Genomic DNA, 15,237 nt, shown 5'->3' on the forward strand with positions numbered 1-15,237 from the left:
ATTGCAAAGTTGATAACTCTCCCTTGTTATTCTACCAAAAGAGCTGAAAATTTGCATGAGGTTAAGAATGACAATTTTCTGTCTGGTAACCCAGTTGCTTCTGAAAACTACACCAGATCAACTAAAAATACCAATTTCTGGGCAGCGTTAGTAGAAGCTGTATAGAACCCGGAGCAAATCAGCAGAGGGGGGGATCATGCACTGGAGAAGCTCTTGTATTTGTTTAGTGTATCTACAGCATAGAGCCCTTCTGCAGGTGTCCCTGGGTCACGGTGGGTTGGTGACATCCCCGATGGAAGCGATGCTCCTGTCTCACATCCACCCGCTCCCGGTAGGGTTGCTGCCACCCTAAATTACCCTGTGGTCTGCAGGTCCCCCCAGGTCTCCTTGACCTCTGGAAGAGCGGCGATGGAGAAGGCATGGTCTAAAATGGGGGGGGGGGGGGGCTTCGGCCAGGTGGTGAGGCTGTGTGGGGATCAGGAGGAGCAGTGCTTTAATTTTAAAAAGGCTGAGCCAGTCTGCCCTAAGTTTAATTCAGAAATAAATAGGCACCACGATAAAGGGCACTGGAGGAGAGCTGTTGGGAGCCTCTAAAATAGACCTTGTGAAGAGCGACGTGGAGGGGGCTGGGGGTGTGGGGAACCCCGAGCGAGGGAGCTGGTGAACCCCAGCGCTGGTTTAATCTGCGTTATTCTGGGCTGGAGCTTCGGTGGGATTCATCCGCGAGACCCCCGGCTTGGTTGGCACTGTTATTGTACGTTTGACACCTCTGGAATATTTTTTCGAGTGCTACTTACGTCTACCCAGCAAATTCAGTTTTCCCTTGTAATACAGGCTGGATCTTGGCAGAATAAATTACTTCACACTTATAATTATAAAAACAAAAGGAAAACAAGTGAAAATGAATATTTTGCATAATGTATGTAGATTTAATTCACACTGTGAAGTGTAGAACTGCGGCCCTGTACTCCACTTTGGTTTTAAATGTCACCATAAGTGAGAAAGGGAAAGATTGTTATTCATGAGTCTGAAAATTATCCTCTGCAAGTGTTTCAAATGCTTCACCTGTCTGTGAACAAAAATCATTGCTAACGAGAAGGTTTGCATGGGACTTTTCCAGAAAACAGGAGTATGCCTAGGTGCCCTTGTTTCAGGAATCTGGAAAAAGACGGTATTTATTTTTCTCTTTATTTAAGCAGAAGTCTGTTCTGTAAAGAAGTCAGTTGGCTGCAGCCTTCCCAGCCTTCCTCTGTTTGTTTGGAGCAGGTGTAAAAGAAGAGAAAATCCCTTTAGGATATCTGTTCATCCTCCTCATTCTGGGTCTGCCTGAAACCACTTTGGTCTCTTGCCCAAAGAAGAGCAGCCAAAGGGCCACAGCGAGAGCCTGGCTTTGGCCAAGCCTGGGTGAAGGCAGTAGCACGGTCCTAGCTGTCCCGAGAAGGAAAGGATGGAACTGAGAGAGCAAGTCTGCAGCACCAAAACTTTCTGCAATTTCTTCTTTTATGGTACCACACAGAGACCTTTCCCAGGGTTAAGGTCCCTTCTGCTAGAAGGCTGCGCAATAAAACAGCAAGAAATAACTCCTGCATGGGCAAGCTAACAGCCTACATAGAGGAGGGACAAAGACATTTAATCTGTCCTGTTTTATAGGTGAGAGATAAAGGAAGGAGAAAGCCTGTAGTTGTCCATATACACGTTTAGGATTTGGGCAGGTTTTATTCCTACATCCCCTACCACCAACCTCCTCCCCATGCTGCCCCACTATGCTTTTTGGATTGCAACCCGTCCTCCGGCTTAAATTCAGATTTAGCAGCCTCATCAGTCAGGGACTGCTGCTGTTGGAGGGACAGGAGCTGGCCACCTTTCCCTGCTCCTGCCCAGTGCTTTTGCCACCAGACAAAACCGAAATGAGGAGCACCTTGCTTGTCACGACCGGCTCCCTTTGGTCTTTTCTTCACGTTGTCTTTGCAGCTCGGTCCGTGTAGTCTCTGGCAGTTTATTTTCACATCAGTAGCCAAACCCGGAGGGCAGCCCCCGGGCAAGGAGCCGGGACGCTCTCGAAGGGCAGCGACTCCTACGCTGCTTTTCTGAAAGCTGGTTTGAAACAGAAGTAAAAGTCAAAAATGGGAGAAAAGTCCTGAAGATTGGTCTGCCTTGCCTTTCCTCTTGTGAAAATGACAGGATCATTTTTAAGTCTGCCTTTCTCTTGAGAGCGTGCGTGTGCTTGAGCAGGTTATTTTTTCCATGCCAACCCTTTGCTGTATAGCGTACAACAGGGTATATAGTTGTATAAAAAAAAAAAAAAAAAAAAGCCTGTGCTATTAGTTCCTGCAGTTCTGTAGGCAGAAATTTTCCATGAGGCTCTGGGATGTAATCTATAGTTGGAGAAATGCACCCCAATCAAAGGGATTTAGTGTGGCATCTCCAGCTGCAGGAGCTACAGACCCCAGACAGCATTCACCAGATCAAGGAACACACTGTATCTTTAATGCTTCATTTTCAGTTTAAAATACAGCTCAGATAATATTTGGCCAAGCTGCGTGCCATTTCAGAAATGCTTTGAGCTATCATGCTCATGAATTTATCAAAATGCATTTAATCCCAGCAATTGGCAGACAGTATTATTTCATGCTTCCTCAGTACCTGATTTAAATGTAATTTATTTCCATAATTATAATATGAATGCTTTTTTTTTTAAGTAAAAATTGAAGATTGAAGTTCAGATTGACACAGGAGACAGCCTATGAAGTTTTTCAGATGTCGGTAGCCATTTCTGTGTTTGCACGAGAGCTGAGAGCAGGGCGAGGAGGAACGGACTGCGAGGGCGTTTACGGGAGCGTGAGCGGAGCCCGTCACTCGGAGCCATGAGCGTGGATTTACGGGAGGTGAACGGTGTCGTGGCTGTGACCCTGCTGGGGACCGAGTCCCTCATTGTGCCACCCCAGCAGCCCAACCTCTCAGTACAGTGAATTCCCCGAAAATGACTCACTCCATCTTTATCTGTTTGGGAGAAGTACTGGGCTGTTTCCCTCCTCCTCTTTTTCCCCTGCAAGAATTACACAGGAGTTTCCTGATGCAAAACTTTTTTGAGTTTGGGGGAAAGGTGCAGGCTGTAATGAAACGTCCATGGGAAGGTTTGGTGGCTGGAGTTCGTGCCAGCGCCAGCAAGGCTCGGTGACCTGGTGTATTTGTTTCAGTCTTTATCGAGTCGGGGACCTGGATCTGGCCCTCTTGCCTCCCGGCTCGCTGTCCCCAGTTAGTGCCGCTGTCCCTCCCGTGTCCCTCCCAAAAGAGCGGCCTGGGGAGCCGGGTGCTCTCTGTGCTGCAGCGAAATACGTGGGGGGCTTGCTCGGCCATCTCATTCATTCTGGATCATTCTGCTCTATGACTAAACAACAAACAACCAGCAAAACCGCAGAGGACATGGGTTCATCTGATGGGCAACTGAAAAAAATTTTTTTTTTTTTAATTTCACCAGATAGAAACTGAGAGCAGCCCTGCAGAGAAGGACTTGGGGGTATTAATGGATGAAAAACTGAATATGAGCCGGCAATGTGTGCTCGCAGCCCAGAAAGCCAACTGTATCCTGGGCTGCATCACAAGAAGTGTGACCAGCAGGTCGAGGGAGGGGATTCTGCCCCTCTGCTCCGCTCTGGTGAGACCCCACCTGCAGTACTGCGTCCAGCTCTGGGGTCCTCAGCACGAGAAGGACGTGGACCTGTTGGAATGGGTCTGGAGGACAGCCACAAAGGTGATCAGAGGGCTGGAGCACCTCTCCTATGAGGACAGGCTGAGAGAGTTGGGGTTGTTCAGCCTGGAGAAGAGAAGGCTCCGGGGGGAGACCTTATAAAAACTTAAAGAAGAAAGATGGGGACAGACATTTAGTAGGGCCTGTAGTGATAGGACAAGGGGTAATGGTTTTAAACTAAAAGAGAGGAGGTTCAGGCTAGATATAAAGAAGAAATGTTTTACACTGAGGGTGGTGAAACACTGGTGCAGGTTGCCCAGAGAGGTGGTGGATGCCCCATCCCTGGGCACGTTCCAGGTCAGGTTGGACGGGGCTCTGAGCAACCTGATCTAGTGGAAGATGTCCCTGCTCATGGCAGGGGGGTTGGACTAGGTGACCTTTAGAGGTCCCTTCCCACCCAAACTGTTCTGTGATTCTGTGAAAAGAAAAAGAACAAATCTGAGTACCTTGCCATATGAACCTTCTTCCCATCAGTAAGTCTCCAGCAGTGAGGCTCATCTCACCTACCTCTAGCCACCTCGTCCAACACAGGCAGCAAGGCTCCTCCAGTGCATTCGAGGCTTCTTCCACTGCTGAGTCACCCTGTGCCGAGACAAAGCGGCCGAGTTATCCCTGGATGCATCTGTCTGTTCATTGCATATTGCATAGCTAATGCCAGGTAAAATGAGTTCTGCTGTAATTTCTAATGGTATAATTAAGCTGTGAATAATAAACAAAAAACAAATTTTACCAGGTGCATCCAATTTCTTTGATCAAGATATAAAACCAGAGGAAGTAATTGTAATCTCGCAGGCACTGGGTTTGCCAGGGGAGCTCTCTGATTGTTATGCAACCTGAGAGATTAAATCAGAGTCTCTGATTTTGTAACGCAAAACTTCTCCTTGACTGAACAGTGAGCAAGGAATAAAGACACCCACTATTGCTGTGGAAGTGATTGAGTTCGATGCTGGGTCAGGTCTGGATTTATTTCTCATTTTGATTGAAGATCTGGAATAAAAGAGGAGCGCATCAGTTACGTTCATGTATGCAACAGAACTGGGAAATGTGACAAGCGTTCACTAAGAGAAATAAACAAGATAATAGAAAGACAAACAAATAGTAAAAAAAAAAGAAAAATTAAGATAAGTTTGTCCAGTAGGGGAATAATATGTAGTAGCAATAAAACTTGAAAGTCAGTAATGAGAGGGAAAGGTTTAAGGTGGCAATGGCTAAACGTCGCAATGAGCCTTCGCTGCCCACGAGAGAGGGGGAGAAAAGAGGAGAATCACGTTTGAGAAACTGGGGCTCTGAGCAGTTCTGCCTTGCTCACAAACAAGGGCAAATATTCTCCAGTGAGAACAGGCTTTTCTGGGAGATAGCGGCATTGCCAGATCCGGCTCATTCAGAAATATCCAAAAATATCTCACTTTTCTTTTTCCTTGCAATACCGAGTACATCAGAGATGGTTTTCTGCCTGATATTTTTCAAAATGATGGGAGTGTGAGCAGTGACGTCTCCTCTGTGTTAAGGGAGATTAAATGTTTCACGTACTGTTTGCTGCTGCCGGTACTGTTGCAGCAGCAATGCCTTAGATCAATTCTGCACTGTCGTGGGCAGTATGGAAACAAATGAAGAATGGTCCCTGCACTAGAGAAACCAACTAGTTTCTAAAGCTGCTCATCTGAAGAGAGGAAAAAAAGAGCCTGAACAGGGAACCACTTTGCATGCGGAGCCCCGGCAGGTCGGGACAGAGCTGAGAAGGGGGCTCGGGTCCCCCAGCCTGGACCCTCTGCTCCGATGGAGAGGCAGGTCTGGGTGGTTAAAATGCATGATGTCAAGATAGTTTTGTACGTTCCTTGAACGTGTATCTTCACATCAAACCGTGGCAGGATAAACAAAATGGTCCAGAGACTCAGCTGCTCTTTTCAGGAACTCCCAGCTGAGTCAGGCTATCGCTTACCCTGGACCTTTTCCAATAGCAAATCTCTGTGACTTGGGATCCTCAAAGCGAGGAAGAGTTTCAATATTCCTTGCCGCTCACTTTGCTGTACCTCTCTTTCAAAGCAATCTGGGTTTTGAGATCACTATGATTCAAATGCATCCTTTTTTTAACTCTTGCCTCTCTTTTTTTTTTTTTTTTTTTCCCCCTTTTTATGATCCACAGAGCCTTTGTGAAGGACAGCAGTATTAATGTGGGACTTTGCTGCCACCAGGTCCCTCCTAGTTAGCTGTTACTACTTTTGCTCTTTTGTAGCCTGTATTTAAAATATTATTTTCTTATTAGCACTGACAAATGACTTAGCTCTGGCTGAGTTAAACCCCTAAATAGCAGCATGCACTGAGGATGCTCCAAAGTTCTACGCTTTGGGGATTTTTTTTTTTATTGAACATAGATGTGACTAGACAGAGTCCAGCGGAGGAGCTGCCTGACCAGCACTGCTTAAAATAATCTGGGGAAAGTAGCATTTATACGATTTGTTGTGATCCTTTCTTTTAATGACTGTACAGGGGTGTTTCTTATCATATTAGTGGCCATTACATTCTATAGAGAGTCACAGATGTTAAGGTCAGAGGCAACTTCTCACTACAGATGCAGCCTGCCTCTCCCGGAGCGCGGATCTCGAGCCAGTGTGCTCGTCTCTGTGTGCCACAGCTGGCAGCTTATATGGACAATATAGACTATAGAAAGAGACAATGTAGACAACAGCACCCTTTAAGTCCACCTCTATACAGCACGTAGAATTTCACCAGTTCATTCTGGTGAAAGTTTTGGCCAACATAAGTGATTTGCAGAAATATGTATGTATACATTTTGCTTGGTGACCTGTGTCCCACGCTCCTAGATAGCAATTTTCAGTGAATACTGAAGAAGGTGAAAAGAAAGATATGCCTGATTTCTAATGTAGATGGATTCCAGCTCATAGCTCTTTGCCTATTAAATTATTCTCTACAGCTAGAAGTCCTTTCCCCCATTCAGGTAACAATAGATAATAATCCAAGCACTTCTTAACACTACACTTGTTTAAATAAAATCAATTTATTTGATCTGTAAAATATTTCAGGTCTCAGAGCATTCTTGTAGATCTTTGCTGTATCAATTCAAATGGGTGGACAACTGTAACGAGAATGATTTTGCCCTAGTGTTCTTGTTAATATAATCTAAAAATGTGTTAAATGGCTCTTCTTTGGCTCTCTTTTTCCCTAATCAATCCCATTGCAAACTATTCTTAAACTGGGTATCCACCATGATCCTTTTTCAGCTCTTTCTTTCCAAATTCAGGGCCACCTTCCTGTAAGCGTAAACTACATCTCTGCTTTTACAACCGTTCGGTAGCCCAGGTTAACAGGTAGGCATTATTTCTCTGAAAGGAAAATAAAGCTTCGGGTTCGTGTCAGGCAGTTGATGCATCACCAACTACGAACTTATTTTTAAAGCTCTTGGCTCCTCAGCGGTTGAATTAATACTTGCCATCAGCTGGAGGCATATACATTTGAACCATTGTTGCACAAACGTATTGGAAATAAATGTACAGCAGATAGGGAGTGGAAAACAGGCAGAAATGTGTCAGTAAATAGTTAGTTGCCAATGGCCTGTCCAACCGCGCGGATGCTGGGCATTCCCCGGTGTCCGCGCCGCGTCTCGGTGGTGTGAGCCCGATCCTTCACGGGGAGGGAGCTGGCAGGATGGGTGGGATACGTGAATCCGCACCGTCCAGGTTTTTCCTACGACTATAGCTAGAGAGAATGTGAGATTAAAGGAACTTTTAAGATGGAAAAACCCCCTTGTGTCAGAACCGTTTGTTTTATTTAAAGCTGTGGGTGCCAGACCTTCTCGTTAATGCCTCGTGAGGCATCTTTATAAGACCACGTGTTGAATAGCTATTAGCCCCGTTTAAGAATTAAAGTATATTTACCGGAAAGGATATAACAAAGTTTAGTTGTATAAAACCAGGTATGGATTATATTATGTACGACAAGCAGAGCCTTAATGTACAACGCTGTTTTTAAATAATACCTAAAGACAAAGTTTCTTTTCTCTTTCCCCCTTAGGCATCGTTGTAAAAAGAGGTGCACTGCTGCCGCTGAGAGAGGAATACCCTGCTCTGTCTGTATATAATATCTGTTCTGAAATGCACTTTAATACATAAAAGCCGGAGAAATTGTGGCATGTTCTTGTTTATTTCTGACGAAGTTTGTAACAAATAACTGAATGCAAGTAGTTGGGCTCACTGCAGGGAGCCTGCTGACTGGCTGTTTAAAAGGCTTACTAATAGGTCTATCAAAAATGGGAAGAAATGAACAGATGCATTTGTTTTTCCTCTCCCTAGGGGACCTCTGAAGTGCCACCTGGATTAGCTGCATGGTTGTGATCAGATTATAAACTAGCTGTAAAAGCTCTACTCTTTTCTTTCCAACAAGAGAAATACTCGATGTAACCTACCCTGCCTTTGATGCTAATGGCAATATTTCCCATTTCTTTTTGCTTTTCTTCCCTTTCAGTGCCCAGTGCCATGCCTCAGAACGTCTCCTTGGAAGTGGTTAACTCCAGGGTAAGTCTGCCATGTGCTCAGCACCTCATGGCCGGTGATCACAGGTATTTGTGTAGCTATTCCTACTTTGTGTAGCTATTCCTACTTTGTGTAGCTATTCCTACTTTGTGTAGCTATTCCTACTTTGTGTAGCTATTCCTACTTTGTGTAGCTATTCCTACTTTGTGTAGCTTCTTCATATACAAAGAGACCCAATCTGCCCCTGCATGTCTGGGAGATCATATTAAAATAAGAACTGAAACACCCAAAAAATGTTTTAGAGATAAACAGTGATTTTTCCAGAGAGGCTTCAGCAATGGTAGTATTACTTAAACTTAGGTGAACAAGCAGAAACTGTTCCCTGATTGCAGATTAATATCTGCAATAAACCTAACTGCGCTTTGATTAAATGGAACAATCTCAGGGAATAATGAGAAGCAGAGCTGTTCCTGGGGAAGAGGTGGTGTGGGAAAGAAATATTTTATTGGTAGGTTATATGCACCACGTGCAGGTAGGTCTGTTGTCATCTTGCTTATTCCAACAAATATATTTGTTTTCTGAACGGTGCGTTTCTTTCTCTTAAATCCAGTACTTGCTTCCTTAAAAAAGTCTAATATTTCCATATCACTGATGAAGTGGGTTGATGTCATTCCATAAGATAATATTGGACATAATAGGTGTTAATTATGCTTACTACTTGTTGAGTGCTATTTTTGGATATATTTTGAAAAACGTTTGAGATTTTTCCCTTTCTTTTTATTCATTCCTTCCATTTACTGGACCTACATAAGCTTTTATCCTGTAGCCAATTTCAATGATCGGCCCATTTGGACATGGAAAAGCTCGCACTTCAGAGCACGGAAGAAAGGCACAAAAAGCCCACTCATTGTATCTTGTCAGGATGTCCTCTTGGACATGATCTTTGGAGATTTCCGTTTGCACAGCTACCAAGGAGTAGGAGCCCCAAGTTCACCCATGAGGATAAACTCCAGTTTAGAGAATATTTATATAATCTCTGATTTGCTGGGAACGCTGAGTACCTGTCAGTTTGATCTTTCTCTTCCACTGCTCATTTTCATGACATCAAATGTATATTCTGTTTTATTTTTATGTTTTTTTAATGCACCCAGCTCCAGTTACTTTTAAATTCCTCTTACACGTAGTGCCCAAAGGGCATTGGTGTCTTGGCACATCTTGTTCCAAACGTTTGTGTTTACTTTTTCTTGCTTATTCTCAAGGTAAAATGTCACAGAGCAATTGATCACGTTTCGTGACCTTTTGTGGTGATCATTTACATTTAAAGTACTTGGAACAAAAATAGAAAAGAAGCTGTGGGGTGCGGTGCTGCACAGGATGGCGTGCGGATGCTCCTACCCTACGATGTGTTATTGCCTTATTGGTACTTAGAGGTGGAGATGGTTTGTAGGGATGGGGCGAGGGAGGATGGGCTGTGCGTCCATCTCGCCGTTATCCACCGTCATCAGAGGTCGTCGGTATGTTCCCAGTCGCAGAGTACTAAACGTTGGAAGTCTTGACGGGGTATTTATTTGCAGATACAAGTGCTGTGTTGGACAAAGGCAGACTTCGGCGTTAATCTGAGCGTTTGGCTGGACTGTATTGTGCAGGACTGCTGTTTCGTGATAGGCAAAAGAAATGGGTCGCAGTCCTTCTCTGCGTGACCAAGTGTGTGTGTTGGAGAACTACGCTGGTGGTAACGCGAGGGCTTCTCCATCGCCCCTAGAATGAGGCCGCTGTGTGACGTAATAACTGTGTAAAAAGGTATCTTAAGGGTGTATGTATGAAATGGGGATCTTTATCAGAGAGAAAGAAGAGATGTGGAACTAGCTGGGAATCTTTTGGGCTGTATCCCACAGGTCATGTGGACATAGGAAAGAACAGGTACCAATATATTCTAGCAAATCTTGAGAAAGCATAAATAGAATTTAAATTTTACATCTAGGTAATTTGGAACAACAAATACAGAAATGAACTAGACTCACTAAATCTTAAGGAATAAAAAAGTTTTTCAAGTAGAAGAATCAGCTTCAGAGACCATGCCCAAAAAACCCCTTGCCCATTCTTTTGCAGTACAACTCCTGTGGCATTTGTGGTCGAGGCACAGCTAAACTGCTAATGTTGTAAAGGGCTGTATGCAGTCTCCCACTCTTGTGAAAGCCTGCAATAACGCAGAATATTGTACTTTTGCAGTCCGTTTTTTATCATGTTCTTGCTTTTCTTCTCTCTTGGCAGCAGTCAGAATTAATTTGATTAAACACTTATCATTCACAAACTGATTAAATCAAAACAAACAACTAAATAACCCTCATAGTTTGCTAACTGGATTTGAGTGGTGCGCAGAAGAGCCCAAAGGCTGGCCTTGGCAGTTCCCAGAATTGTTTAAAATTTTATCTCTAGTTTAATAAGATTTCTCTCTTCATGCTATTTTTCTTTGGCAGTGGCAGATCTATTAATTTAATAACATAACGGAGATGGCCAAGCAAATGGGAGATGCTTGATATGAATTACTATTATCATGATTATTGCTTAATATTGATGGTGTTCTGTGACTGGAGACCTCGGTCAGATCAGAATTGATAATGGTGAGGACTGTGACAGAAATACAGTTCCCTGCCTAAAAGAGATTTCACTGTCAAATGCCACACAGAAATGGCTGAGACAAGTAAGGGGGTAGCTCAATATCAGAAGCTGGCAAAGTGCATAGGGTGCTTGCGTGGACTTTTAATTAGAGCTAGGTGATCTAATAAGAAAGAAGAGATTTATTTTGGACGTCTTTTGTTTCAAAATACCCCATTTTGCTTAAGGAAAAGGACATGTATAATGTACAAAGGGGTTTTCCCAAGGAATACCTGCATCAACAGCTTCTGTTTCTGGCAGAAAAAATGTGGCAATGGCCAAATTTTGGTCAGCAGAGGAGGTCAAAAAAGGGAAACATTTTTATAGCAGGCTTTTAGGAAACAAAGTGTAAGACCTGCAATTCTAAGCTGAACTAACTGTCGAAAGTTTTATCTTTTAAAAGAGAACATTTTTTTTCAAACTTCAATCTGTAGAACAAGGAGATCTGCACTTTGCTGTAGCTGGGGCAACAAAAGAAAAAAAAAGATATTCTTATTTTAAGGGAGATCCAACAGATCTGAACTCTTTTGAGCTGGCATACGATTTTTGCGACAGCCCAACTGTTGCTTTAGCTGGGGGCCGTGAGCTGGAAGGCTGAGAGTTTGCTCCTTTGCTCCTTTTGTCTTTTATTTGAGGAGATCTTTTTCTTCCTTTGAGCTCGTTTCTTCCACCCTTTTCAAGAACCAGTGTGAAGGCAACTGTTCGTGGTTATTTATGTATTTGTTTACTTCTTTACTTCCTTGCTTTAAATATTGGTGTGTTTTTACTTTCTGTAATTTTTTAAATACTAATTAGCAAATCCGAAGTGCATAAATAGCTATAGATTTATCTAATTAAAACTGTATGCAACTTTATTTCTTCTTCCCATGTTAAAATACAGAGAAAAGTGAAGAAATAATTGGAACTAACTGTAGAAGCAGAATTCCTTTGGTCATATTTAGTAGCAATTTAATCCCGGGATGTAGTTCCACTTAGATGAATAGGGATTGCTTCTGGGGTAAGATTTTTCATAGAGTAGTTAGAGCTCTGAGAACATAACCGGTAATGTTCTCCTGGGGAACGTTAAAAGACACGTAATGAATCTGGGGGGGGGGTGGTGTCATTTCTGTGCGTCTGTTTGTATCTACGCTTAAGAAAAACTTCACAGTCATTATGCCCCATAATGTTTGCAGAATCATACCACAAATCAAAATTTGTGCTGTTTATGAGATTTTAAAAGTACCAATAAATAAACTGCAGGAAGAGTTATCTCTATCATTAGTTCACATTAATAAAATATGGGGGTTTGTATCAAATTTAACAAAGGAGAAGGTGGCCTAAGCTAGCAATAGCCATGGATTGTAGACTCGAATTCCACACTTGCAACACTTTGCTGAGCATTATCCGTAGCTCTTTCCAGTGTGAATAATTGTATTGTTTAACATTCACTGAGCAAAACTCTCCCATTCTTTTTGCCTCATGTGGTCAATTATTCCTAGCAAAACCTCAGCAGCTATGGAGAGCTTATTTTACTGTCAGAAGAGCTAGGCTAGTGGGTAGCAGGACCTCCAGCCCTAACAAATCACTTAATTTCACACTACTTAAACACACAGATACGTGCCTTCTGGAGATGCTCCATATTCATGGCAACTTTGACCTGCTCAGGGCTGCAAGGTGTTTCTGCTGTCGGACCAAAATTCAGCGGCAGAGCAGCTAATCAAGCCTGAGCCCGGCTGCTGGATGTTCAATCGCAGCTGGCTGGCGTAAGGCTGAGCTTGACTTCGGGATCGGCCCAGACAAGGGCAGACTGTGGTCAGCGGCACATCAGCTAACTCCGTTTTTAATTACGTTCAAAAAATTTAACGTTTTGTAATGGAGAACGGTGCCTGAGGTGACGAGTGCTGCAGAGTATCTTAGGGTAGATAGGTACTTCGGAGCTAGCTGTACTTTTTAAAATCACATTGATATTTTTATGTTGTTGCTCTGTCCTTTTTCTAAATTATTTTATCCAAAGGGTTTAGGCACTTGAAGTTAGGCGTCTGGCTGCCTGCTCTCCTAGGCGCTCACCTGTGGGACATTTTACATTAACCCATATTTGCCAGTCTGTGGCCAGAGAGGCTCTGCTGATGGGACCTAAAGGAAACAAGCCTCTTGTCAGGAGTTTTACATCATCTACACATAGGTCTGCCACTCAGCTGGAAAACATTTAGCGGTCTCCAAATTAAAGTCATCACCAAACTATTGGCTCTTTGACAGTCTGTGGAAAAAAGCCTTGACGATTTTTAAGCTGTCAAAGTGAAACATTATTAAGTTTCTCCTCCTCCCCCTCTGATTTTGGTCCCCGCATTGATTTCTGCTGTTGAGAAGGATGCAGACACGAGGAGACGTGCGTTGGGATGCTCTGTGACAGACGTGAGGCATGCAGGAGCCAGATGTTGCCACTGCAAAAAATATTTTTTTCATTGCTTGGCATCTGGGTCTGGAGGCTGCTTTGCACTGACGGCAAGTGATACACTCCAGCACAGCCAAAGAGATCAACCATTCTGTCAGATTGCATTTAGCTCAGCTGCTTAAAATTGCTCTGCTACTAAATGTACATTAAAATGTGCTATAAATGCATCCTAAACCTTCAGAGGAATTGTTGCTGAGCTGTATATCATTGCTGTGTAGTGCCACTGGCTCACTGGAGGATGAGGATGGATTGGGCCCTTTATGATAAAGCAATATCAAGAGAGAATGTTTCTTTTAAGGCTGGACAGACTGCTTAAAATAGGTGCGATATATTCTCTTTAGCGTCTTTTATTGCATCTGAAACATTTGGTTGGCATGGGAAGTATTTTTCCCCCGAACGAGCATTATTTATAATGCTCAGAATTGACATTAGGAAGCATTTCTTTACGAAAGGGTGGTCAAACCGTGGAACAGGCTTCCTAGAGAGGTGGTTGGTGCCCCAAGCCTGTCAGTGTTTAAGAGGCATTTGGACGATGCCCTTAATAATATGTTTTAACTTTTGGTCAGCCATGAAGGGGTCAGGCAGTTGGACTAGGTGATCGTTGTAGGTCCCTTCCATCTGGAAATATTCTATTTCTATTCTATTTCTATTGTAATTCTAATTCTGTTCTAATTCCATTCTAATTCTATTTCTATTCTAATTCTATCCTAATTCTATTCTATAATTATCCCTTATCTCGCCAGTGAAGTTTAAAACTGCCTAAGAAAGCAGCAGTGATCTGGCCCGGGGTAGAGGAGCTGTCTCCCATCCCACTGAGGGGGCTGCTGGGGAGCCCCTCCGTGCCTCCCCTCCGGCCCCACGGGTGAGGTTTGCAAAGCACCGATCCATCCTTCGGCTCCAGTCGTGTCGGGCGCTGAGTATCGCAGCTACAGACTGGCTAGGAGCAGAGCCCGTTCTGGTCCTGAAACACAGCAGTTGGCCAGAGCCTGCTGGTGGGAGCAGTCATCCCATTTTACAGACAGAAAGACTGAGACCTGAAATACTTTTTCAAAGTGTGAAGTACTAACAAAATTACTAAGTGATGAGATGCTTACACGTAATGAAACAGTTCTGGCGGTACAGTTTATTTTGAGAAAAATTGAGGTAATATAGCTGGTGGGTTATACTGTCAAACAAACTGCGCCTTCAGTAGCGTTCGCCACAACCCACCTTCCAGCGGGGATGGCGAGTCAGTAAGTACAAAAAAGCCACGAGAGCTCAGCAGCAATGACAGCCGAGCAGTAAGTTTAAGTGCTTACTTGGGCTAACCCTGTGCACAAGGCTGCCCTGTGATATTTCCGTCTGGCATTTCATGGCAAGGATGAGGGAACAACGGGGTAGTTAAGCTGGATTTTAACGTGGTATTTGCAAAGTGTGAAAAACATGGTCCTTTCTTTAAGTAGCTAATGTTTGTAAAGCATTGTGGAGGCTGAAGCTCTCATATATACATAAATGTTGTGGCTGTAGGAGAAGATGAGCTGCGAACTGGAAATTGAGATTGGATTCCTCATAAAGGAATCGATATCAAGTAAGTAGTTTAAAAGAACCAAAAAGTAAAATCAAAATGACTGTCACCACTATTTAGAGTTGTGTCCTCTAGAGACAATTTACGTAACCTTTAAATATATTATTTATGGAGAAGACCACAGAGAAAGAGCTCTTTAACCTTTAAATCTATTACGCATAGAAAAGGATAGTAACAAGCATTGAGCTTAACCTTTAAAAGGAGAAAATTTGCTGAAACTTGTAGATCAATACTTTCCAATTCTTACTTTTAATTATACACGTTTCTGAGACCAAAACTGTTTGTGGGTCACTCTCTTAGAAAACATCCCTTGAACTAATCCTGCTGGAAGATGTGTCGTAATCAAGAAAGC

General features: G+C 43.3%; 1 protein-coding gene across 4 annotated transcripts in view; it reads left to right on the forward strand.

Annotated features, from left to right (window-relative positions):
• The window catches only part of DCC (DCC netrin 1 receptor), a 573,034-nt gene that overhangs the window by 423,730 nt on the left and 134,067 nt on the right, over window positions 1-15,237 (forward strand). For all 4 annotated transcript variants that reach the window (XM_030005494.1, XM_041121032.1, XM_030005495.1 and 1 more), the window contains exon 12: window positions 8,228-8,277. In XM_030005494.1, the coding sequence (XP_029861354.1) occupies window positions 8,228-8,277 (50 nt within the window). The remainder of the gene's footprint in view (window positions 1-8,227; window positions 8,278-15,237) is intronic.

Source organism: Aquila chrysaetos, chromosome Z, assembly GCF_900496995.4.
Source record: "Aquila chrysaetos chrysaetos chromosome Z, bAquChr1.4, whole genome shotgun sequence".
Lineage (NCBI taxonomy): Eukaryota > Metazoa > Chordata > Aves > Accipitriformes > Accipitridae > Aquila > Aquila chrysaetos.